This window comes from Stigmatopora nigra, chromosome 7, assembly GCF_051989575.1.
Source record: "Stigmatopora nigra isolate UIUO_SnigA chromosome 7, RoL_Snig_1.1, whole genome shotgun sequence".
NCBI lineage: Eukaryota > Metazoa > Chordata > Actinopteri > Syngnathiformes > Syngnathidae > Stigmatopora > Stigmatopora nigra.
Window position 1 is genome coordinate 15,223,767 of NC_135514.1, and position 24,781 is coordinate 15,248,547.

The 24,781-nt window shown below is 37.9% G+C and overlaps 4 protein-coding genes across 7 annotated transcripts; 3 read left to right on the forward strand and 1 right to left on the reverse strand.

Moving 5' to 3' along the window:
* Positions 1-350: 350 nt before the first annotated feature.
* LOC144199130 (apoptosis-associated speck-like protein containing a CARD) lies at positions 351-2,236 on the forward strand. The gene is made up of 4 exons (XM_077720549.1): positions 351-807; positions 1,366-1,410; positions 1,526-1,570; positions 1,681-2,236. The coding sequence occupies exons 1-4, from the start codon at positions 570-572 to the stop codon at positions 1,947-1,949; spliced, it is 597 nt and encodes a 198-aa protein (XP_077576675.1). The 5' UTR covers positions 351-569; the 3' UTR covers positions 1,950-2,236.
* Positions 2,237-2,404: 168 nt separating this feature from the next.
* LOC144199129 (CD209 antigen-like protein E) lies at positions 2,405-5,355 on the forward strand. Of its 3 annotated transcripts, none has more exons than XM_077720548.1 (7): positions 2,405-2,470; positions 3,167-3,254; positions 3,541-3,708; positions 4,257-4,364; positions 4,462-4,619; positions 4,786-4,904; positions 4,990-5,355. In XM_077720548.1, exons 2-7 carry the CDS (start codon positions 3,176-3,178, stop codon positions 5,129-5,131), a joined length of 774 nt encoding a protein of 257 aa, XP_077576674.1. In that variant the 5' UTR covers positions 2,405-2,470; positions 3,167-3,175; the 3' UTR covers positions 5,132-5,355. The 3 variants fall into 3 exon arrangements, with proteins under 3 accessions (XP_077576674.1, XP_077576672.1, XP_077576673.1); XM_077720546.1 differs by lacking the exon at positions 2,405-2,470 and adding an exon at positions 2,477-2,918 and having other exon boundaries at positions 3,091-3,254; XM_077720547.1 differs by lacking the exon at positions 2,405-2,470 and adding an exon at positions 2,477-2,918.
* A 292-nt stretch (positions 5,356-5,647) lies between these two features.
* Positions 5,648-20,584, forward strand: capn7 (calpain 7). Of its 2 annotated transcripts, XR_013326844.1 has the most exons (22): positions 5,648-5,986; positions 6,743-6,851; positions 8,124-8,290; positions 8,552-8,619; positions 9,270-9,488; positions 9,570-9,656; positions 10,797-10,923; positions 10,990-11,075; positions 11,144-11,237; positions 11,483-11,629; positions 11,770-11,876; positions 13,860-13,980; positions 14,042-14,186; positions 14,421-14,520; positions 14,591-14,726; positions 15,609-15,684; positions 15,768-15,913; positions 16,164-16,226; positions 16,662-16,792; positions 16,870-16,962; positions 17,104-17,302; positions 20,065-20,584. XR_013326844.1 is itself a non-coding variant. In XM_077720544.1 (21 exons), exons 1-21 carry the CDS (start codon positions 5,885-5,887, stop codon positions 17,246-17,248), a joined length of 2,469 nt encoding a protein of 822 aa, XP_077576670.1. In that variant the 5' UTR covers positions 5,648-5,884; the 3' UTR covers positions 17,249-17,402. The 2 variants fall into 2 exon arrangements, 1 of the variants encoding a protein (XP_077576670.1); XM_077720544.1 differs by lacking the exon at positions 20,065-20,584 and having other exon boundaries at positions 17,104-17,402.
* On the reverse strand, positions 17,466-23,660 carry sh3bp5b (SH3-domain binding protein 5b (BTK-associated)). Its single transcript, XM_077720550.1, has 9 exons — positions 23,359-23,660; positions 22,359-22,421; positions 21,226-21,354; positions 20,289-20,453; positions 20,091-20,221; positions 19,450-19,492; positions 19,210-19,378; positions 18,867-19,136; positions 17,466-17,766 (listed from the first exon to the last, which is right to left on the reverse strand). The coding sequence occupies exons 1-9, from the start codon at positions 23,422-23,424 to the stop codon at positions 17,585-17,587; spliced, it is 1,218 nt and encodes a 405-aa protein (XP_077576676.1). The 5' UTR covers positions 23,425-23,660; the 3' UTR covers positions 17,466-17,584.
* Positions 23,661-24,781: the final 1,121 nt, after the last annotated feature.

Sequence of the window (24,781 nt, forward strand, 5' to 3'; positions counted from 1 at the left end):
ATATGTTAAATAGGTCCAAGCCAACTAAAAATATAACATAATTCGTGCATTAAAGAGTTAAAAAGGCAATTTTATCTCTGGTCACGTGACCTACGTTGCCATCCAAAACGAGGTTTTATTGTTAATCAAACTACAAATACTTCATTTTACTCGTCACCTTTGCTTCGGGCCAATATTAAATAAAAAATTAAACCATTCAAATTAATAAAACAAAAACCAAGTCCCTTTAATGACAAGAAAAAATAAGTTATTAAGGACGACGCGACCAAAAGTGTTCACCGTGTGGTGACGCGTTCAATGTAACTCGTAAATCTGCTAATGAACTCTTCTGTACAAGATTATGGACCGCATTTTGCATCAAATTCAAGCGAATTTGTACTTAAAGTATCGTTGTCAACAAGTTTATCTCGTTTTATGTACAGTTTACGCAAACAAGTACGGTTTAATTTTTTTATTCGCCGTTTCTGATTACGAAGCGCCCATTTCCGTGGGGGAAAAATGCCCCGTCGTGTAAAGGGGAAACGTTGGGTTTGGGATTCCCACCATTCGATTTCTTCAACGCTTGAGAGATGAACACTAAAAAGTCGCTGATCGCGGACTCTCTGGCCAATTTGTCTGGGGAGGATTTAGCTCAATTTCGTTTTTGTCTTAGCGACTCCTACACGGTTCCACAGAGCAAAGTGGAGAAGAAGGATTATATGGAGTTGGCCAATGTCTTGGTGAAACAATTCACCGAGGACGAAGCTCATATCGTGACGTCCAATATTCTGAGGAGAATTATGTGCAACCAAGACGCCAAAAATCTCGGTAAATCGCCGCCGATATTTTTTGAAATTGGTTTTTAAAGTCAAATTATTCGATTTCAGAATAATTCCATTTTGTCTCTTTTTGAAGAGTTAAATTGAATGCTATTATTGTCATTATAATACTGAGATATAAAGATATATTTTTTATTGTTATTAATTTTATCGGTATGTACTATGTAGTTAGTTTTCTTCTGTTTTTAATATTTTGTTACTTTTACTGTTTTAACCCTTTCATTACTGAATGGGAAATCATTTTTTCTTCAGCAAATAATTTTAAATAAAATGAATTATTTAAGGCATCAGTTAAAAAGAATTTAGATTTTTTTCAAATGTAAAAAAGTGTATTAAATAAATAAGTGAACAAAAGGAGTATTACACAAATATAAATGTAAATTTATAGTATATCAAAGAACTTTCATTAAAAAAATAAACATTGCTTAAGAACATTAAAAAGTATGAGTGGTACAGAATATATAAAAAAAAATATTGAAATGAAACGTCTATGACCGTCAAAATGCGTTTCGGCTCTCAATGTCACTAAAAAACGCAACATCCATAGATTCTCGGATATCCCAGCTGACCTCGAACGCATCGGGCAGCCATGGTGAGTCTCTGTCGTCTACCTTTTACTTTGAAAGGCCTCGTCTTCATAGTTCAGAGTACAACTTTTTACGCATTTTACAAGCTCCTTGATAAGAAAAAGTACTTTCTGTTTCTAGGGGCGGGGCATCTTGGAGTTGCCAATGTCCCAAAATCCTCCAACTGTAAGCACACACACACACACACAAAGTATTTGTGGTAATATATATCACATACTGTGCATGTCTGTGTATATTTTTTTTGGTTTTATCTTTTGACAATGGTCCGTCCGCAGTGTCCGGGAAGCACTTTGTGGACAAGTACAAATTGCAGTTGATCCAGCGCGTGACCAACATCGATCCCATTTTGGACAGGCTTTTGGACCAGGAAGTCCTCCAGGACGGAATTTACGAAGATATCAGACAGACGCCAGGTAACCAGCAGAAGATGAGGAAGATCTACCAGTTGGCTCTAAAATCGGGCGACGACGCCAAGAATATCTTCATGGAACTGCTCCGCCAACAAGAACCGTACCTGGTCAAAGACCTCCTCCAAGACCCCTAGGGGTTTTTTTAGTCACTCCCCCTTTACCCCCGAATCAAAGATCAGTCAATGCCAGTATAAAATAGTTTTTAAATTTCTATTTCCTGCATTAGTTTGTCTTAAACTGTTGGTAAAAAAAAGGAAATGTGTAAAAATCCTTTTACAAAATGTGAAAAAAATATTTTTAATCAATTTATTCCTCTTTTCATTCAAACACATCTTAATTTCGTTTCAAAGTGTTCTACTTACAAAAAATGATGTAATCGCTTAGAATTGTGGGTGAAATTAAACATCCATTTCTTTCATTATTTTGCATTTCATAATAAAATACTTCTCTTGACCAACGAGAAGATGCGCAACTGCTGTGAATGCACTCCAAATATATTTTATATATATTGTATAACTTTTTTTTCCTGTATCAATTTACTTTGTATCATTCACTGAGTAGCGGCTGTCCAGCCAATCATTGGGTACGATGCAACCACGCTACGCAGCCAATCACGACAGTGCTTACTCAGGAGGCTAAAGCTAGCTCAGCTAAGGTAGCGTGAACGTGTTGTATCGACTCCCCTAACCATCGTTTAAAAGAACGGTTTTAACTTGGAATGGCTGTCGGAATGTGTGCTAATAGAAGAACAAGCGTTGAAACTGCCTGGTCGACATATTTTGTTTATCGACTAAGAAATATATGTATCTTTTGACCGTGAGTAATTCATTGAGTGGCAGGTGTTCAGCTAATCATTGGTTATGACGCAATCACGCTGCGTCGACATTTACTGTGTATTTGCGCACGACGCTAAAGCTACCTCTGCTAACGTGAATGTCTAATGTCGTTATAAGTTCAAGTTTGAAGTTGGAATGGCTGGCCAAGTATGTGCTGATGGTATAAACTTGTGCAGCAAAGTTAGCGAAGTTGTGAGTGAGGTTTCCGATGGATAAAATGTACTCAATGGAAGCTAAACTACCTCAAAAATAGACGAGAAAAAGAAGGTAAGTCAGATTCGTGCCTTTTATTTAGATGTTTTATGTATGGATATTATTAATGAGATGTTACAGCATTTGAAGGCATCTCGCTTGCCTTTATTTCGATAGGAAGTAAAAAAGATGGTTTGAGTATGGAAATGATGTTCTAATTTTACACTCTATGACTTTATCTTGAAAGAAATGAGATGGAAAGCAGAAGTGGCGTAGGCAGATTAGAACACACAACTTCTCCCTTTGTTTTTCCTTCTGCGAAGTGACCAGTCATGGCATCAAGATCGTCCGAGGAAGAGGTCCACTACACGACGGTGGACTTCAAAATGGACAACCCGTCTCACTTTACAGGTACCCGAGATTTAAATTACGTTTATTCTTGTAAAATTACATTTTTGGATATTGTCAAGTTGTTTTTCCTGACATTTTAGGACACGATATACTGTATTTATATAAGCCGGTCTGGTGTATAAGATATACCCTTAAAGGTGCCTGAAAATGTTTGAATTTTACAATTTCTCGCGCATAAGCCGCATCCTTAAAATTGTTGAATTTTACAAATTCTCGCATATAAGATGTACCCTTAAAATTGCCTCAGAGCTCATCAGTTTTCCCCCCCATTTTTCCATCTTTCAAGCTGGAACAGACGAGGAACATTTGTATAGCGACATCCGAGTCTTGGCGAGTGTGGCGGCGGCCGAGCAAGATGGCCGACTCCGATGTCGTCATCGCTGTCAATATTTGGCTTTTTTCTCTACGCTTTTCCTCGCTCTGTTCTTCGGCGTGGCTGCCATCATCCTCTTCAGTGAGTGACTACACCCACACTTTTCTGTTAGCACCACACCGCTGCTAACATTACAATTCAAGGGAACCTAATCTGTTCCAAGATGGCCGACTGGCTACGCTTTCAGGCAAAGATGCAATGACTCTTTTTTGCTAGGTTTACCCATGGACAGATTTTAAGATAACAGGGATATAGTTCATTCATTTTCTGAACCGCTTATCCTCACTAGGGTCACAGGGGTGCTGGAGCCTATTCCCACTGAATATGGACACCCTGAATTGGTGCTCAGCCAATCACAGGGCACGAGGAGAAAAACAACCAGGGACAATTTAGCATACAATTAGCCTAGCATGCACCTTTATGGAATGTGGGAGTTAATCCAAAGTACCCGGAGAAAAGCCACATAGGCCCAGGGAGAACATGCAAACTCCCCCACCTGGGATCGAACCCACGACCCTGGAACTGTGAGGCAGACGTGCTAACCACTCAAAAACATACAGTTTTTTTTTGACAAAATACAATGGGATGTGTTTTAATATATAAACTGATGTGAGCCTCTTTTATTTCAGCTCAAGTGGTGGCGCTAGAGAGCAAAATGAAAAATATGCAGGCCAGGTTCATCAAATTGAACGCCAGTCGAGCTCAATGGACCATCGATAACTACTGCCCAAAAAGCAGTATGTTTCCATTGAAAGTTTATTTTTTTTAAATGCAATAACCCACTTAAAAGCTCTTATGCAAAACGGCCATTTTTTTTTTTTTTTGCGAATTCAGATAGCCGGTACTGCAAAGCCTGTGAAATCGGTTGGGAAAGGTTTGAGTCCCACTGCTATCTCTTCAACAACACCCACCGGAAAACTTGGGAAGAGGCCCGCAAGGAATGCGTCAAAAAGAATTCCCAAATGGCGTTTGTGGAAAATAAAAATGATACGGTATGATACGTCTTTTAAAAACATAAATATAAAGTATATTAAGTACTAAATATAAAAGCACTTATCATTGACTTTCCCGGGCCACACGAAATGATGCGGTGGGCCAGATTGGGCCCCCGGGGCGCCACTTTGACACCTGTGATGTAAATGATGATGTCATTCGCAGGATTTCATCCAGAGAAACTGCAAGAATAGCAACATGACTTTCGGTTACTGGCTTGGCCTGAAAATGTTGGGCGGACAGTGGAAATGGCTCAATTCCAAGGCGGCTACCAATGAGCAAATGTAATTGACCCTTTCATGCAGGAATGATGATTGGTTGCACTTATGAAGTACTAAGGCTTAAAAAATGGGTTCCATTTACCTTCAGGTCCTGGGTACCAGATACAGATTCAAACAGTGAAAGTTGGTGCACCATCTCTGTAGCCAAACTTTACGACAAAAAACCAAAGGCTGTCAAATGCAGAGAAAGACATTGGTGGATCTGCAAGAAGATGGCGTTAGTTGTTTAGATTGTCAAACTATCCTCCTTGATAAATGACAGAGGACAAGCGACAGCAGGAAACATGAATAGTTGATTTTTTTCCACATTTTTTTGTTTAACTATGAGGTCTTATGGTGCCTTGAAGGTTCCAAACTTGATTTTATCATTTTGTTTCCAGATTTGAAGTCACTTTGTTTACTTTTTTATTGTTGCTTTCTAGAAAGGTTTCATTAAAATGCTCTTCTGATGTTATTTTTGGCCATATTGTATCTGCCACTTTTGAAAGCCCGTATTTCCCTTATGTACCTGAACGCCGCGTGACGTTTTCCATTGCCGTTTCGCTTGCCTGAACTAATTAATGGTGTTTTCTATCAATTCAAAAGCAGAAAGTTTCAACTTAACTCGAACTGGACGGCAACAAAATAGACGACTTCTTCAATTACAACTTCATTAGCATTGTGTCGCTGCTTTTTGTACGCTTTCGCGAAGGCCACTGATGTTCACGTTAGAGTTTTCCTACTCTTGTTGATGTTTCTGAACGTAACGCCGTTTCGACTGACTCCCTGTCTGCGCAAGCGCGAGAAACGATCCAGGAAGTGCCGCACTTGTTTTGATTTTGTCGACAGCTGCGTGGAGCAGCAAACAAAATTGAATTAGACTTTGCCACGTTTGGCCACAAAATGGGCAAAAACTATTTTACGTAAACTCCATTATGGTGCCGTTTTGTGGCCGCTTAATAGTGTATTTTCCCAACTAGCTCGGTCTACAAGTTTGGTTGAAAATGGACAGCACGGCGTTGGAAGTGGACGCCGTAAAATTCGCTAAAACTGCCGTTACCTACGACCAAAATGGGAAATACAACGAGGCTGTGTTTTATTATAAGGTGAGTATTTGGACCGAATGTCAGTCGTTAACGGAACCGTCTGTCGGTGAACATAGAAGTGAATAGAAGTTGACCGGATGTTGGATATTTGTTTAATATTTCGTTTCTTAACATTAGTGAGGTCACCATTTCCGGTCTGTTTTCCATGTCTTCTGTCACAAACACACCTGAATCTAATTATCAATTTCTAAGCCTGATAATGATGCACTTAATTGGATTCAGGTGTGTTGGAAAATGGAACAATGGAAAAAACAGGACTCTCTTAATTTTAGGAAAGAATAAAAAAAGTCGTCAAAAAAAGTTTTTTTCCCATGACTTTTGATGAATATTTTTGTATTATTTTGACTATTTTTGCATCCTACCTCACCAAAAACACAAATTGTACAAAACACAGCTGTATTAAATAATGGTATTTCACTGCCAACTACTCCAGCTATCAGAAAATGACAATGTAATTGAATTTTAATGTTTTTTTTAGATTGTTTTGGTCCCCAACTTAACAAAAAAATACTTATTCAGTAAAAAAAGTTATTATTGCCAATTATTAATAATAAGAAGAAAAGCTGTTCTCTTTGATTATTATTGAACATTTTATAAGTGCGTTATGCCAATTGTTGACGTAATGCGGACATAGAGAAGCACATTTTTTGTAATATACATTTGTAAAGACAACAAATCTGAAGTATGTTTGCCATGTTTTCCCTTGCGTATTTGGAACTATTTGAACTGAAGATCAATGCCGACTTTCCCTTTTAGGAAGCCGCCCAAGCGCTCATTTACGCCAGCATGGCAGGTTCCAAGCTGGACGGAATCCAGGACAAAGTTAACGAGTACCTGGATCGAGTCAAGACGCTTCATAATGCGGGTAAAACCATTTTAAACCCATTTTTAAAATGACTGGTGTGAGTGGTTATATTGAGCAGCAACAAGGAAGTGTTTGCTCATCGGATAAATGACCTACTTTTTCCATGACATTATCTTTTTTAATGTTTGCTTATGCGTGTCAGAAAATGGGTGTGTCTTTGTGTTTTTCATTTAATAGTTAACTCATGTGGAATCTTTTAACAGGAAGTATTATTTTCAAAATAAAAATACTGACATTGGTAGAAGAAATTGCATTAATATTTTAGGTATGTATTACCTCATTAACATGTCCAATCTGATAAAAATAAGCAGTGATACATTATTTATTATTATTGCTATTATTATAACTATTATTATTATATTTACTATTATTATATTATCATTGTCATTAGCATTAGCATCAACATTAGCATTAACATAACATTAGCATTAGCATTAACATTAGCATTAACATTATCATTAACATTAGCATTAACATTAGCATTAACATTAGCATTAACATTAGCATTAACATTAGCATTAACATTAGCATTAACATTAGCATTAACATTAGCATTAACATTAGCATTAACATTAGCATTAACATTAGCATTAACATCAGCATTAACATCAGCATTAACATTAGCATTAACATTAGCATTAACATTAGCATTAACATTAGCATTAACATTAGCATTAACATTAGCATTAACATTAGCATTAACATTAGCATTAACATTAGCATTAACATTAGCATTAACATTAGCATTAACATTAGCATTAACATTAGCATTAACATTAGCATTAACATTAACATTAGCATTAACATTAGCATTAACATTAGCATTAACATTAGCATTAACATTAGCATTAACATTAGCATTAACATTAGCATTAACATTAGCATTAACATTAGCATTAACATTAGCATTAACATTAGCATTAACATTAGCATTAACATTAGCATTAACATTAGCATTAACATTAGCATTGGTATTAGCATTAGCATTCACATTAGCATTATCATCTTTATCATTATTTAAATACGAAAAATATTGACATCCCTTGATTTATAATATTTTTGGCTATTGACCCATTAATTAAAATTGACTGCAAAAGATGTCCAATCCAAATTTTGATGAGAAATTTTATTTAAAAACTAAAAATACTGTGAAAAAATAAATTATTTTTTACCTATTAACCCATTAATTCCCATTGACAGTGTTTTCAGTGGCATTAAAGGCGTTCAACAACAACTAATTTGTCAAATAATCTGCATTTTCCTCCCTTCTAGTGAACTCGTCGGAAGCGCAAAAGAGCGACCCGCTTAAATCCCGTCACCAGGTGGAGCTAGAACGCGCCCACTTCCTGGTCACGCAGGCCTTTGAGGAGGACGGCAAGGGAAATGACGACGAAGCCATCGAGCTCTACACTCAAGCCGTTGAGTTGTGCATCAAGACGGTCAGTATCCTTACGACATTATTTCATATTTTTCAGTTTAAATATGATATAACTTTTTAGTAGGCGTTTCCAACTCAGTTTGGTCATGCTAACTAGCCGCAACAGTTTATCTTTGGCCCAAAAACATCAGTGGACTGTAACCTAAAAATAACAACACAATATAACACATATTTTCACTTGTGCTGTGATGTTTTGTCATGTTTTTCGTCATCATTTTTTACATTGAATTTAATATTTATTATTATTTTCTTGTGTTGACAGTCCAACGAGACATCGGAGCAAGCATTGCAGACCAAGCTGAAGCAACTGGGGCATCAGGCATTGGACAGGTGGGTTCCAACTTTTGGACTAAACTTCCCAGTTATCACCAGTCCAGGTCCAGTGTCCAAATTTCATGTGGGCCAGATAATATTTAGATTATTTTTTAAATAAATTGATTAAAATAACTGGATTAAAATCCCTGAGTATTCAATTTTTATAGATCTAAAACAATTATTATTTTAGCTTTTTCTTTATATATATTTTTACATTTTACAAAATTATTTTTGAACTAAAAACAGAAAAAAATCAGTTAAAAAACAACTCGATTTTATATGGGCCAGACCATTTTAGATATAATATTTAGATTTTCTACATTTATAAATGTATTAAAAGAACTGGATTAAAAGCCCTGAATATTTCGTTTTTTATAGATCTAAAAGAATGTTTATTGAACTTTTTTAAAAATATATTAAAATGATTTTTGAACTAAAAACACAGAAAAAATGGGTTAAAAATGACAATTATTGATTTAAAAGTGGGAAAATCAGGAAATTTAATATACATTTTTACCCTTCATTTTAATTTAATCCTGAAACAGAAAGTCGGCACTCATCATTGACTTTCTCGGCCCGCACAAAATGATGCAGCAGGCCAGATTTGTCCCCCGGGCCGCCACTTTGACACATGTACCTTACCCTGTCCAAACTGTGTCCTCCAGGGCCGAAGCTCTCAAACAATCGAACCCGTCGCCGAGCCAGGACAAGCCAGGACCCTCGGACCAGAAGCCCGGCCCTTCTGGACCCGCCCGGCAGTTTTTCCCACTGGGTCCCGACTTCAGCCTCCACGACCGGCCGCCACCTCAACCGCTGAGGGCGGTCCAATCCAGCGAGCCGCCGCACGGTCAGCGATACACGTCGGATGAGATCGAAGTCCTCAGGTATGAAAATCCCCATTTTTTCCAATGTTGTTATTCCCGATTTTTGTCTTACATAGCTTTTCACGTCCCGCCTTCTCGCAGGAGTACGTCAACAATCAACGGGATCGCCTTCGTTCCCTTCATGAGCGTCGACCTCAAGGAGCGCTTCGCCTTTCCCGTGCCTTTCTCGTAAGTGCCATCTTGTCAACTGAATCTTGGAATACCCTATTTTCACGACTATATGGCGCATCACATTTAAAGGTGCAGTGTCAGTTACAAGTGCTATTTCTGTATTTAACACACATGCACAGGACACAATGCATTTAAAGGCGCAGCCAAGCATGGCAAAACATACACCAGCTTAAGCATACAGACACATGCTAAAAACACTTTTTAAAAACGGCAACGGAAGCAAAACTGAGTTGGGTTGTACTTTATTTAGCCATTTTACAATGTAATCACATCATAGTCACCGAAAAAACCATCAAAGCCCTCATTTTCCTGTGTCCGAATTGAACAATTGTCAAAATTAGTCATTGAAAATGAGTCGTTGAAAATGAGTCGTTGCAAATGAGTCGTTGAAAATGAGTCGTTGAAAATGAGTCATTGAAAATGAGTCATTGAAAATGAGTCATTGAAAATGAGTCATTGAAAATGAGTCATAGAAAATGAGTCATTGAAAATGAGTCTTTGTAAATGAGTCATTGAAAATGAGTCTTAGAAAATGAGTCTTAGTTAATGAGTCATAGAAAATGAGTCATAGAAAATGAGTCATAGAAAATGAGTCATTGAAAATGAGTCATTGAAAATGAGTCATTGAAAATGAGTCATTGAAAATGAGTCATTGAAAATGAGTCATTGAAAATGAGTCATTGAAAATGAGTCATTGAAAATGAGTCATTGAAAATGAGTCATTGAAAATGAGTCATTGAAAATGAGTCATTGAAAATGAGTCATTGAAAATGAGTCTTTGAAAATGAGTCATTGAAAATGAGTCATTGAAAATGAGTCTTTGAAAATGAGTCTTTGAAAATGAGTCTTTGAAAATGAGTCATGAAAACGAGTCATGAAAACGAGTCATTGAAAATGAGTCACAATCCATTCGCAAATAGTAGCTAGCTAGTCGCTAGCTAGTAGCTAGCATAACTACCGTATTTTCACCTGCTTTTTTGACTAATTTATTTGATCCTATCGTGATAACCATTTTAGTATTGGTCCATATATAAAGCAAACTGGATTATAAGACGCCTTGTCTATTTTGGAGAAAATTTAAGACTTTTACGTGCGCCTTATAGTCATGAAAATAGCTTTTCAAATTATTTTCCCTAGAGACAAAATGGGCACCTTGGCCCTGTCCCCCAAACAAAAAGCCATCTTCTCCCGCTGGGTGCGACCTGACGAGTTTTGCAACAACCCCACCATGATCATGTCCGTGTCCAGCTTCAGCATCAAGCAGGTTAGCGCCAACCCACCGCATGGTTCTTCTTCTCGCAGTGGTGTTTAACCCGCCTGTTCCTCGCAGACGGTGGTGTCCGACTGTTCATTCGTGGCCTCGCTAGCCATTAGCGCCGCTTACGAGAGACGTTACAACAAGAAGCTCATCACCAGGTAGCAAAAGGACGCCGAATGGGACCCAAGCAATGCCAGTAACGTCCCGCCTGTGCTTCTTTTTTTAGCATCATTTACCCTCAGAATCGCCGCGGGGAACCCGAGTACAACCCGTGTGGAAAATACATGGTCAAGCTGCACATCAACGGCGTCCCCAGGAAGGTAATGCTGTCGAGAACTCGCCTTAAAAAGGCTTTAGGGTGTGTTTAAATACAAAATGGTTAGGGTTAGGCGTACATTTGACAACCTTAACCCTATCAACGACCAAAAGACCAGCGACCAAACGTCCGAGGGTTGGGGTTATGTTAGTTAGTGTGGCTTTATCTCAGCCGAAATAACTCTGTTTCACCGATACACCTCATATTATTGGTCGGTGACTTGATGATTTTTTGCTTCTCCTCACACAGGTGATCATCGACGATCTGCTGCCGGCGGACCGGGGCGGCGAGTTGCTGTGCTCGTACTCCAGCAACAGGAACGAATTGTGGGTGTCACTTATTGAGAAAGCTTACATGAAAGTGATGGGAGGCTACGACTTCCCTGGATCCAACTCGGTAGGTGGTGTCTTTGTTTTGGAAAACATGTTAGCTTAATGCTAACAGACGGTAGAAGGATGGCATTGAGGCGCTAGCAAATACTTGCATTGCCATGCAGCTTTAGCTCTCACTTTTTTTGCCATTTATTTCTTCCCCAGAACATCGATCTTCACGCACTCACCGGTTGGATCCCTGAACGCATCGCCATGCACTCGGACAACCAGTCCTTTAGCAAAGATGACACTTTCCGCATGCTCTTCCAGAGGTACTAATACCCACGAAGTAAACCTGTCTACCATTAATGGCAGCGGACGGCTTTTTTCCCATAAAAAAACGACATAGTATATATATAGTACGGCTTTTTTGTCGTAAAAAAACGACATAGTATAGTAAGGCTTTTTTGTCGTAAAAAAACGACATAGTATAGTAAGGCTTTTTTTTAAAAAAACGACATAGTATAGTAAGGCTTTTTTGTCGTAAAAAACGACATAGTATAGTAAGGCTTTTTTGTCGTAAAAAAACGACATAGTATAGTAAGGCTTTTTTGTCGTAAAAAAACGACATAGCATAGTAAGGCTTTTTTTCTTTAAAAAACGACATAGTATAGTAAGGCTTTTTTGTCGTAAAAAAACAACATAGTATAGTAAGGCTTTTTTGTCGTGAAAAAACGACATAGTATAGTAAGGCCTTTTGTCGTAAAAAAACGACATAGTATAGAAGGCTTTTTTATTTATAAAACGACATAGTATAGTAAGGCTTTTTTCTTTTAAAAACGACATAGTATAGTAAGGCTTTTTTGTCGTGAAAAAACGACATAGTATAGTAAGGCCTTTTGTCGTAAAAAAACGACATAGTATAGTAAGGCTTTTTTATTTATAAAACGACATAGTATAGTAAGGCTTTTTTCTTTTAAAAACGACATAGTATAGTAAGGCTTTTTTGTCGTAAAAAACAACATAGTATAGTAAGGCTTTTTTGTCGTAAAAAAACGACATAGTATAGTAAGGCTTTTTTATTTAAAAAACGACATAGTATAGTAAGGCTTTTTTATTTAAAAAACGACATAGTATAGTAAGGCTTTTTTCTTTAAAAAACGACATAGTATAGCAAGGCTTTTTGCTTAAAAAAACGACATAGTATAGTAAGGCTTTTTTATTTAAAAAACGACATAGTATAGTAAGGCTTTTTTCTTTAAAAACGACATAGTATAGTAAGGCTTTTTTCTTTAAAAAACGACATAGTATAGCAAGGCTTTTTTCTTTAAAAAACGACATAGTATAGTAAGGCTTTTTTGTCGTAAAAAAACGACATAGTATAGTAAGGCTTTTTTTGTCGTAAAAAACGACATAGTATAGTAAGGCTTTTTTCTTTAAAAAACGACATTGTATAGTAAGGCTTTTTTCTTCGAAAAAACGACATAGTATAGTAAGGCTTTTTTCTTCGAAAAAACGACATAGTATAGTAAGGCTTTTTGTCGTAAAATAAACGACATAGTATAGTAAGGCTTTTTTCTTTAAAAAACGACATAGTATAGTAAGGCTTTTTTGTCGTAAAAAAACGACATAGTATAGTAAGGCTTTTTTGTCGTAAAAAAACGACATAGTATAGTAAGGCATTTTTCTTTAAAAACGACATAGTATAGTAAGGCTTTTTTATTTAAAAAACGACATAGTATAGTAAGGCTTTTTTCTTTAAAAAACGACATAGTATAGTAAGGCTTTTTTGTCTTAAAAAAACGACATAGTATAGTAAGGCTTTTTTGTCGTAAAAAAACGACATAGTATAGTAAGGCTTTTTTGTCTTAAAAAAATGACATAGTATAGTAAGGCTTTTTTGTCGTAAAAAAACGACATAGTATAGTAAGGCTTTTTTCTTTAAAAAACGACATAGTATAGTAAGGTTTTTTTCTTTTAAAAACGACATAGTATAGTAAGGCTTTTTTTGTCGTAAAAAACGACTTAGTATAGTAAGGCTTTTTTGTCGTAAAAAAACGACATAGTATAGTAAGGCTTTTTTGTCTTAAAAAAATGACATAGTATAGTAAGGCTTTTTTGTCGTAAAAAAACGACATAGTATAGTAAGGCTTTTTTCTTTAAAAAACGACATAGTATAGTGAGGCTTTTTCTCTCAAAAAACGATATAGTATAGTAAGGCTTTTATTTGCCAAAAACGACATAGTATAGTAAGGCTTTTTTCTTTAAAAAACGACATTATCCGTGAAAACACAATTTTTTTTGTGCATTCTCAGGTTCCACCGGGGCGACGTCCTGGTCACCACGGCCACCGGCGTAATGACAGATGAGGAAGGGGAGCGGTGGGGCTTGGTGCCCACTCATGCCTACGCCGTCCTGGACATCCGGGAATACAAGGTGAGTCAGGCCGCCGGACGAGGGATCGGTCGCAGTGTGACAGTCCGTTTGTCTGTGGCAGAACATGCGCTTCCTTCAGCTGAAGAACCCGTGGAGCCATTTGCGTTGGAAAGGTCGCTACAGCGAGCGAGACGAGAAGAATTGGACGCCGGAGCTTCTCAAGTACCTCAATTTTGATCCCAAGACGGCGCAGAAGTTCGATAATGGTAAAATTACGTCTGAAAAATACATCAAAAGTCAATGAAAAAAATGGTCAAATAAATGAATTAAAATAATTACTAAATATTTAAATAATTATTGCAGTGGATAAATGGATAAACAGAAAAAAGTACAATTTAAAATGAAAAATATAATATTAAAAATAAAATAAATCCTATTTGATACTTTTAAATTATTATTGTATATATTTTTTGATAATTTATCCCAATCCTTTTTTTCAGGTGTGTTTTGGATCGCCTGGGAAGACTTGTGTCAATACTACGACGTCATCTACCTGAGCTGGAGCCCCGCCCTCTTCAAAGAATCCACCTGCATCCACAGGTGCGTCCCCCGAAGACCCCCCCGTCTTTGTCCTCCTCAAACCCGTCCTCTGGGTTTTTGTGTCGTGCAGCAGCTGGGATGGCGACCAAGGCCCCGTCAAGGACGTCTACAGTTTAGCCAACAATCCGCAGTACAAGCTGGAGGTTCAGTCTCCGCCAGGGGGCGCCGCAGTCTGGGTGCTGCTGTCCAGACACATCACGGACAAGGTGAGCTCACAAGTAGATAAGCACTGACAAAAAATGATTTTTTTATGAATAGTATAGTATAGTAAGGCTTTTTTTTCTTTAAAAAATGACATAGTATAGTAAGGCTCTTTTTCTTTAAAACAATGACATAGTATAGTAAGGCTTTTATTTTCTTAAAAAAACGACATAGTATAGTAAGGCTTTTTTTCTTCCAAAAAACGACATAGTATAGTAAGGCTTTTTTTTCTTTAAAAAAAAACGACATAGTGTAGTAAGGCTTTTTTTTCTTAAAAAAAACGACATAGTATAGTAAGGCTTTTTTTCTTAAAAAAATCGACATACTATAGTAAGGCTTTTTTGTCATAAAAAAACGACATAGTATAGTGAGGCTTTTTTTTTCTTAAAAAACGACATAGTATAGTAAGGCTTTTATTTTCTTAAAAAAACCACATAGTATAGTAAGGCTTTTTTTTCTTTAAAAAACGACATAGTATAATAAGGCTTTTTATCGTTAAAAAAAACGACATAGTATAGTAAGGCTTTTTTTTCTTCTTAAAAAAACGACATAGTATAGGAAGGCTTTTTTTTCTTAAAAAACGACATCGTATAGTAAGGCTTTTTTGTCGCAAAAAAACGACATAGTATAGTAAGGCTTTTTTCTTAAAAAACGACATAGTATATAGTAAGGCTTTTTTTTCTTTAAAAAAACGACATAGTATATAGTAAGGCTTTTTTTTCTTTAAAAAAAACAACATAGTATAGTAAGGCTTTTTATCGTTAAAAAACCGACATAGTATAGTAAGGCTTTTTTTCCTTAAAAATATTTTTAGGAACACTACTTCTGGCAATGTATTTGGGATTGAAATCAGATTGCATCATGGATTTCTGTCCTGGCCATTACAGGAGGACTTTGCGCAAAACCGGGAATTCATCACGTTGGTTGTTTACAAGACGGACGGAAAGAAGGTTTACTATCCAGGTGGGTTGGGACTAAAAACCACAGTCTGGATCTAGATCCAGGATTGGGACAATTTTGGCATAATTGTAAATCCCCTGACGCAGCCGAACCCCCTCCTTACATCGACGGCATCCGCATCAACAGCCCCCACTACCTCACCAAAATCCGCCTGAGCGGGGGCGGATCGCATACCTTCACGTTGGTGGTGTCGCAGTACGAGAAGCAGAACACCATCAACTACACGTTGAGGGTAAGGACATCTACCTATGCCTTCTACTCCTTATATTCAGGTCAAAAAAATAAGAAGTCATTACCGTATTTTCTGGTGTATTTGTCGCTCCAAAAAATAATGGCTTTATCCAAGGTACAGCTTAAATGGCCTGAAATGAGAAATTGACAAATTCAAACATTTTATGGGTACGGCTTATACGTGGATGTGGCTAATATGCGAGAAAATGTGGTTAATACTAATGACTGTGTGTTTTTTTGTTGTTGTTCAGGTGTACTCTGGTTGCAAATTCAACTTCTCCAAAATTCTGAATCCCTTCACACACACCAAAAGGGTAAGTTGTGGATAGACAGTCATTTTGTTTTTTTTGTTTGTTTTTGTGTACTTTTTTGTTTTGTGTGAATTTGACGTGTCAGTTTATGTTCTGTTGTGTGTGTGAGAATTTGACATTTTTGTGTGCATTTTTTGTTTGTTTTGTGGTGTGAATTTCACAGTGTACTACTTTGTGTACTTATTTGTTTTTGTGTGTGAATTTGACATCTTTTGTGCTTTTTGTTTGTATTTTGGTTGTGAATTTCAAATTTTGTGTGCTTTTTTTGGTCGTGAATATCATGTTTTGTGAGCTAGTTGTGTAGTATTTTCGTGTGTGTATGTGAATGTGTCAGTTTGTGTACTTTTTCTACCCATTACCTTGTACGTGTACTTTTTCTACCCATTACCTTGTACGTGTGTTGAGAAACATGCATGTGTGTGTCTTTACATACCCCAGATTAACGGCCAATGGAAAGGCGCCACCGCTGGAGGCTGCGGGAACTACAAGGACACACACAAGAACAACCCCATGTTCCAGCTACAAGTGGAGCGTCCCGGTCCACTACTAATAGAACTTCGAGGATCCAGGTGACGACCCACTTTCATCTAATTCCATTCCACCACGACGTCCAATTCCCTCCATTTTCTTTTTACTTCCTACTCAGGCAATACAGCGTCGGCTTCGAGATGATCACCGTCACCACCGCCAGCGACTCCGCCCCCAATTCCACGCCCAAGAGGACCAGTGGAGATTACAGGTGAACCTGGCAACCCATGAAAAATTAGATTATCCCTACCTGTCGCCCCCTAAATCGTTTGCACCCCGGGCACATTGCCTAGAGGTAAAACTGGCCCTGCAAAAATGTACAAAAACACATTTTTTCGGGTTTTTTTTTCAGATGTGGTTTTTGCTACATGGAGGCGGAGCATGTGGCTGCCGGCGTGTACAACGTCATGCCCACCACCTTCCTGCCGAAACAGGAAGGACCCTTTTTCTTGGATTTTGCTAGCACCGCCCCTCTGAAAGTGGCCCAACTGCAATGACCACGCCCACCTGCTATGGCAAAGACATTAGAGGCCAAATGCTGCCCCCTTCAGGTATGCCTTTGGAACACGTGCAAACACTTTGAAGACTTTTGAACGCCATTAAACGGAATGTTATTCAACAAAAAACAAATTAGTAAAATAACAACTTGCCTTTTTAAAGTGTTTTTGCATCTTTTCGTTGTCGTCACAACGGTTAAAACAACTGGAGGCAGGATGGAGTGCAACATTTTCTTTATTCAACATCTTCACTGCAAAACATTGACTCGGACCAAAACATCAACATTACAGACAACAAATACAAAATGGAGGGAAAAAAAACACAAAAAAAACCTGTCAGTCTCCATCCAGAGTCTTTTTGACTTCGCCACGTTGGCGTCGCAGGTTGAGGAAGCTGAAGCCCACCTCCAGGTTAAAGCTCCGCCTCTTGGGGCCACGAGGGTCGTTGTCGTCGTTCCGAAGCTTGGCGGCGATGGCGGGGGTGGGCGTCGGCATCTCGGTGCCCTCCGCTCTGTCGCCTGTGAAAAGACGGGGTGGAATTTTTTTGTGTGTAACATTTGGCATTTCTGTGTTTTCAGGTTAAGAAATGACGTTAGACTCAATGAACAATGTGCAATAAAGTGCTAAAACTTTGCGTTTCCTCTCATCATAGGTGCTACTTAAGATATGGGATCTGACGTCCTACTTGGCCTAATGGCGGCATATTACTCTGAAAAACTTGGAAGTGAAGCGGGGTTGTCAGGTTAGTATTTGGATGGGACTCTGACTAACAATACTAACTTCCTCTTATGTTACCATGTTTGCTCACTTAGGCTGTAAGAAGCAGTGGCACATATCATTCACACTACTTCTATTGGAGGGTTGTGTCCTAAAAATCACTTTTTTTTTGTAAAAATTGACTGGGATTTGAACCCAGAATCCTAACTCTCAAAGTCAAATGCTTTAACCACTCAGCCAATGAAGCTTACAATAGTTCAAGTTAAAAACAAATAAATTGACATGCGTTTAAAGCCCATCAGGTTTAAAGTACATTGTACAGATTTCACAAAAAAAAGTGGTTTCTTTTCACACAAAAAGAAATCACTTTTTTTGTAAAAACTACAATGTACCTTAAATCTGACGGGCTCTAAACGCAAGTCAATTTATTTGTTTTTAACTTGAACTATTGTAGGCTTTACTGGCTGAGTGGTTAGGGCATTAGACTTTGAGAGTTAGGATTCTGGGTTCAAATCCCAGTTTGTTTTTACAAAAAAAAAAGTGATTTTTAGGCCACAACCCTCCAATAGAAGTAGTGTGAATGATAGAGGCCACTGCTTCTCATAGGGTAAGTGAGCAAACATGGTAACATAAGAGTAAGTTAGTATTGTTAGTCAGGTGATCTGCCATCCAAATACTAACCTGGCAACCCTGCTTCACTTCCAGGTTTTTCAGAGTAGTATTCCATTAGGCCACGTATGACATCATATCCCATATCTTGGGTAGCACCTATAATTAGAGGAAAAGCAAAGTTTGACCGGTTTAGTGCACATTTTTCACTGAGTTTGGCCCACAAATAGTATCTGTATGAAAGGAATTCGTACAAAAGTATCAGGGTGTGTAAAAAGTGCCCAAAACTCACCTCTCTGAGCGTCGCAATCGGGCGACGAAGCCCCGCTGCATTCGCTTCGAGGGCCCAACACGGGCGAGACCAGGCCCAGGTCCCATGGGGGACTCATGGCCTCGGGCAGGTCCGGGCTTTGTGGCCGGGACGGGGGTGACGGAGAGCGGCGGGACGAAGGGAGGGCCGGCTCCTGGGAGGCATCTGCGGAGGAATCCCAGCTACATGTAGAGCGCGTTTCCGAGTCTTCGCCGGACGCCGGCGGGCTTTCGTCTGAGCACGTTGACGTCGCTGGAGGAGGGGGAGGTCAAATAATGAGGGTAGGGGGGACGATAGGGGGTCGTAAGACGGCGAGGGGCCTTACTGGAATCGCCATCCCAGCCCACGCCGGGCTCCCGTGGGCCGGCGACGGAGCCAGATCGGCGGCGGTGGATCTCGTCCGAGATGGCTTCCAAGTTGCCCAGGGCCGTCCTGTACTGGCCTTTGGCCCGCCATAAACGGGCCTGCCGTTCGTCCACCGTGGTTTTCAGGTTCTGCGTCAAAGGGAAAATAATCACGAATTGGTCGGGAAGGGAATGGATGCCAAAAAGTGTCGCTGACGTACCTCCAGTTGCAAGTAGAATTTGGCTTTCATCTCAAAGTAGGGCCTGGAGAGGAAATGGACGGAAAGCCATATTAATGGTGGGAATAGGAACATGTATTCTGTAATACGTGCCGTCTATTATTAATAAATCAATCAAACTGAAGTATTCCATTCATTTCTTAAGCAGACAATGTTTACAAAGAAGATAAATGTGTACAATTATACTAAACATTACATTTGATTTTATATTTGTAAATAAAAAATAATTGTATACATTTAAAATGTACTTTTTTTTATTTTTTTTAATTGTTTAATATTTAAATTTTGGGAGAAAGGTTATGGAATAAAACGACATTCAACAGTTTTGCCTTTAAAAATTCAATAAAAAATTTTAATGTATAAATGTAACCTTTTTCAGGTTCAATTTATTTATTATTTATATATTTTTAGGTTCAATATATTTATTATATATATCTTATTTATACTATTTTTAGGTTATATTTATTTATTATTATATATAATTTCTAGGCTCTATTATTATTATTATAATAATATATATATTAGTTTTTAGGTTCAATAATATATTTTGTTTTAAAAAAAACTATAAAGATGTTTTAAAATTATTTTTTTTTCCAGTAATGTTAAAAAAGGAGTACACTGACTTGGACTTGGCGACGGGACGTTTGAGTTTCTTCTCCAGCTGCTTCATGCGCCCGATGGCCGCGGCGTGTTTGGCCGCCGTCTCCTTGTGCGCCGCCTCGCTCCTGGCCTTCTCTTGCTCCGCCTCCGCCACCTGCCGACAGAAAATTCACGTCTTAGGGACGTCTCCATCGCCACCGCCATCGCAACTCGCCACTTACCCGCTGCGTGGCGTGGTTGAGCATCTCCTGCCAGGCCGAGTCAAAGTGTCGACGGTCCTCCTCTAGGAGGCGCTGCTCGGCCAGCGAGATGGTCTCCTTGGCGGCGCGGAGGACTTCCGAGGCCCTCTGGAAGTCCTGCGTGGCCTTCTGGGCCTCCAGCTGGGCCTGAATCACACAAGCCCCTCCCATTAGTCTTTCGTCAATTCCGCATGGCAACCGGACTGTGATTGGTTCCAACTTTCTGATTTTTTTTGTGGGCGGGGCCAAGAAAACTAATGATGAGTCAATGTCATGATTAAAAGTGCAATTGAATGTAGGCATGTCAAAAAATAACGATGCCAATGCAATTTTACAAGTAAAAAAATGATTGTTTCAATCAAATGTGCCTGTTTTTTTTTTAAACTTAGATTTTTTTTTAATAAATGGATTAAAAGAACTGGATTAAAAGCCCTGAATATTCAGTTTTTTATAGATCTAAAACAAAGTTTATTTGAGCTTTTTTTAAATATATTTTTAGATTTTACAAAATGGTTTTTGAACTAAAAAAAATATTTAAAAATTATAATTATTGATTTTATAAGGGGGAAAATCAGGAAACATAATATACATCTATACTGTTCATTTGAATTTGATCTTAAAACAAAAAGTCAGCACATGATTGACTTTCTCGGGCCACACAAAATGAGGCGGCGAGCCACATTTGGCCCCCGGGCCGCCACTTTGCCACCAGTCAACTACTCGCTACTTTCCTCAACTTAACTCATTTAACTTAACACGCTCAATTACGCTTTGAAGCACAAGAGACATCCTTGTTTTGCCCTAAACAAAGTTAAACCGACAATCTTTTCATCTTATAATTCTGTCACGGTGCACTTTTTAATTCGTTTGAAAAGACATTCCTCGCCAAATAGTATCCCCGAATGCAAAAGTAACTCACCTGTCGAACCACACGCCGTGCCTCCCAGTACGGCTTGGACTCGTCGACGGGTTTGCCGATTCTGTCGAGAAGTTCGTCCAGTTTGACGGTGGCGTCCACAAGAACTGAGCGGAATTTTTGCCTCGCTTCCTGTTAAAAGAAAAAAAAAGTTTTTTAAAAAGGCACATAATCTATTTGGCAACCAGAGTGAGACATCCCGTCACGAGATAAAGATCGCCTATTTTCCGAATTTGAGACAAGAGAGCGAGAAAGATTTTGGCGACAAGAGTGAGACATCCCGTCACCAGACGAAGATTGTCTATTTGCAGCGGGAGACTTTGGCCTTGTTTTTACGACGTCACGATATTCAAAATGGAAGGCACGACGGCCGAGTTTTAATGATGCTATGGGGTCACTCGGGCAAGTCAGGCGGATTTCACGTGAAAAATTACAAGAAAAAAACAATAGACCTATTCTTTTGACGATGTCAAGGAAAAAAATGGAGTGACCCAAGAATGTAGAAATTGCAAGTTTACAAAAGCATGGAATTGTCCACACTAATGTTAGCTAACCGTCCCGTCAACTCAATCGCTGTCACGGACTAAAAATAGCTACAATGTGTTGAAAAAATGTTGCATTACATTTCATTAAAGACTCAAACTTAAGTCTTTAAGGAGTTTGTCGAAGATTGACTGCCAATTGATTGGAACAGGAAGGAGGAGAAAAAGTACAGTAATCCCTCGAATATCGCGGCCTCAACTTTCGTGGCTTTACTACATTGTGTTTTTTTTTTCTGGGGGATTTAAAAAAAATACATTACAATAGTAAACATTTAAACTTAGTCAGAGCTTTGTGTCTTTTGTGTAATGTCCTTAAAATAGATTTTTGCTGAGTAAAATGTTGATATTAGGTCAAATTCAAGTTCCATAAGCATTGAACAATGGGTTGACGGCTAAATTGCTAAAAATAGCTTAGTGTTTTATGGTATTCTATAAATAGCACAAGGTTATACTTGATGAATTTCTCTAGTGTAGCAAATATTTTTTTTCTGGTTCAATAAGCCTTAATAACTAAAACAAAGTTTTCGTTGTTAGCTTCCAAAAGCATAACAGTGCCTAATCGAGCCGAAAATAAGAAACAAACAACACACTGACCTCTAGCGCCATCTCGCATTGGTTAATGTCGTCAGACGATTGGTTGAGCCGCTCCAGCTCGCCCTGTAAAACAGGAAGTGAAATGTCAAGCAAAACTATTGACATTCTAACAGTAGCCACATTTTTTTCAAACAAAATATCCCAAGTTCATCATTCATTCAATTTCCTAGTTCTTGAAAATCAATTTTTCAATTTTTTCATATTCACTTAATTTGTTTAAAATATTAAATTTAGGATTAGTTCCCTGTTTTTTTTTTCATTTTTAATGATGATGCTTTAATTTTTTGTTGTTTTTCTCCATGTTCAATTGACTTTAATATATATACATGTTCTGATACATGAAAATGATATGTATCATTTTTTTGGAATATTAATATCATGTTGGAAATATTTATATGGTGACAACAATAGCCGGCAGGTGTTGCCCCTTCCTTTTTCAATAAGCGCACGGGAAGTTTGATTTTTTTTCTAACTTCCGTATTAATTTTTTGCAGAACTGAGCTGGCCTTTTTTTGGGTTAAGGTACACAAAAAAATACAATGCAATGTTACAATACTGGGAATTTTTTTTAAAGGTTTTTATGCCAAATTATGGACAGTTATAATCCAAATGTGTATATATGTTCATTGCTAAATACGTTTTTGTGTCAAATTATGAAGTTATTACGTAATTGTAATTTCAAATCATGTTTAACAAATATTATCAGTATTGTCAAATGTATATTACAAATTTAAAAAAGTATAAATGATTACAACGTTATTTGAAACTAATTATAACCAAATATATCTTAGTTATGCTGCCAAATAATACTTTACAGTTACCTAATTTTATTTGTAAAGAGTGTTTATAACACAGTGACGGCGATAAATGTCCAATTTCACATCTTTCAGTGCCATTTGACGACGACATTGCAGACATATTAATCTCACCCATTAAACGAGATACCATTTACAAAAGACATCATTTAAAATGAGATAGATTTACTGAGGCGAGTCGTCACCTGAATGCGGGGGTCCACTTCTTCATCTTCGTAGTCCGTCTCATCGTCACAGCGTCGGGGGTCCATTGTTCGAGACCCGAAAAACAGCTAGACGACAGTGGAGAGACGATTAACGAGCTAATGACAGAAAACGCATTTAGCATCGGTTACCGAATTTAGTTCTTTCCTTCTATCGGAAAACCGAAGAACTAAAGAAAGAGCCCGACTCTGCCCACTACGTTTTCCATGAGTCGAATGAATAAACGAATGAAAAGAATGAAGACTCGTCTTGTCCACCCCCCATTAGACCCGCCTTTTCCTGTTCTCGCTTGATTGACAGCTCATTTGGGCAATGGCTGGGGGGCGACTATGCGAACGCTTCCGGTAAGGGCTTCTCGTTTTAATTTAATCTTTTATTTTTTCAGTAATAAAGCACGTAATTGCATCAAACAACGACAACAACAAAAAAGAAATTCCAATGAAAAAATGTCCTATTTAAAAAATTAAACGTTAACGGCAGGTATTAAAGTGTTAACCTTTTCCCAGTGAACAAATTAAGGCAATATTATGGCATTGTTAAAAAAACAATTATGCTAATCACGTTGCTAAAATGCTAACGATGTGACCCACTTTAAATTAATTTAATCAAGATAATGTAATAGTTCACAGTTTTGAATAAAGTTATGAAACTTGAACCTAGCTTCACACAAACGTCAGCAATTTCAACAATTAAGATAGACACGTTCCTAAGGCAGCTTCTTAAAGCTACAGTGCCTACTTTATGGGAGCTATTATAAAAAAAATGTTTATTAAAGTTGTTTACAATCAGATTTTAAGTACGTGATCACAAAGTGAAAACGATACTAAGTCACAGGTGTGAAAGCAGTGGCCCGGGGGCCAAATGTGGTCCGCCGCATAATTTTGTGCGGTCCGAGAGAGAAAATCATGAGTGCCAACTTTCTGTTTTAGGATCAAATTCAAATGAAGAGTATAGATGTATATTACATTTCCTGATTTCCCCCATTTAAATCAATAATTGTCATTTTTAATCCCTTTTTGTGTGTTTCAGTTCAAAAATAATTTTGTAAAATCTAAAAATACATATAAAAAAGCTCAAATAAACATTGTTTTATATCTAGTTTAGAATCTGACACCCTTGAATAAATAAATAAAAATATTATACCATATTTTCCAGACTTTAAGTCACTTTTTTGTCATAGTTTGGACAACTCTAGTGGGGCTTTTGTTTATTAAACACAACAGTGCTATTGTGTTTTTGTTATCCAAAATACGAACTAATCTGATGACATGGTCCAACACACACAAAGACAGATATAGACAACTCTGTTCGTATGTTATTGGCTTTTGCTCAAAAACATTAACAAACATGGATTGTTTTGGTGCAGCTGCAATTTGGAGGCCGTCTCATCAGATTAAGAAGAAA

Bases quoted from the DNA above. Each gene is read 5' to 3' on its own strand.
- LOC144199130 (XM_077720549.1), top strand. From the start codon at position 570: ATGAACACTAAAAAGTCGCTGATCGCGGACTCTCTGGCCAATTTGTCT. The intron at 808-1,365 runs GTAAATCGCCGC...CAACATCCATAG, and splicing joins CCAAGACGCCAAAAATCTCG to ATTCTCGGATATCCCAGCTG. The intron at 1,411-1,525 runs GTGAGTCTCTGT...TTCTGTTTCTAG, and splicing joins GAACGCATCGGGCAGCCATG to GGGCGGGGCATCTTGGAGTT.
- LOC144199129 (XM_077720548.1), top strand. From the start codon at position 3,176: ATGGCATCAAGATCGTCCGAGGAAGAGGTCCACTACACGACGGTGGAC. The intron at 4,365-4,461 runs GTATGTTTCCAT...TTGCGAATTCAG, and splicing joins TAACTACTGCCCAAAAAGCA to ATAGCCGGTACTGCAAAGCC. The intron at 4,905-4,989 runs GTAATTGACCCT...ATTTACCTTCAG, and splicing joins GCGGCTACCAATGAGCAAAT to GTCCTGGGTACCAGATACAG.
- capn7 (XM_077720544.1), top strand. From the start codon at position 5,885: ATGGACAGCACGGCGTTGGAAGTGGACGCCGTAAAATTCGCTAAAACT. The intron at 11,238-11,482 runs GTAATGCTGTCG...CTCCTCACACAG, and splicing joins TCAACGGCGTCCCCAGGAAG to GTGATCATCGACGATCTGCT. The intron at 14,521-14,590 runs GTGCGTCCCCCG...TGTGTCGTGCAG, and splicing joins GAATCCACCTGCATCCACAG to CAGCTGGGATGGCGACCAAG.
- sh3bp5b (XM_077720550.1), bottom strand. From the start codon at position 23,424: ATGGACCCCCGACGCTGTGACGATGAGACGGACTACGAAGATGAAGAA. The intron at 22,422-23,358 runs GTGACGACTCGC...CCTGTTTTACAG, and splicing joins AAGTGGACCCCCGCATTCAG to GGCGAGCTGGAGCGGCTCAA. The intron at 20,454-21,225 runs GTGAGTTACTTT...TGTGTGATTCAG, and splicing joins CACGGCGTGTGGTTCGACAG to GCCCAGCTGGAGGCCCAGAA.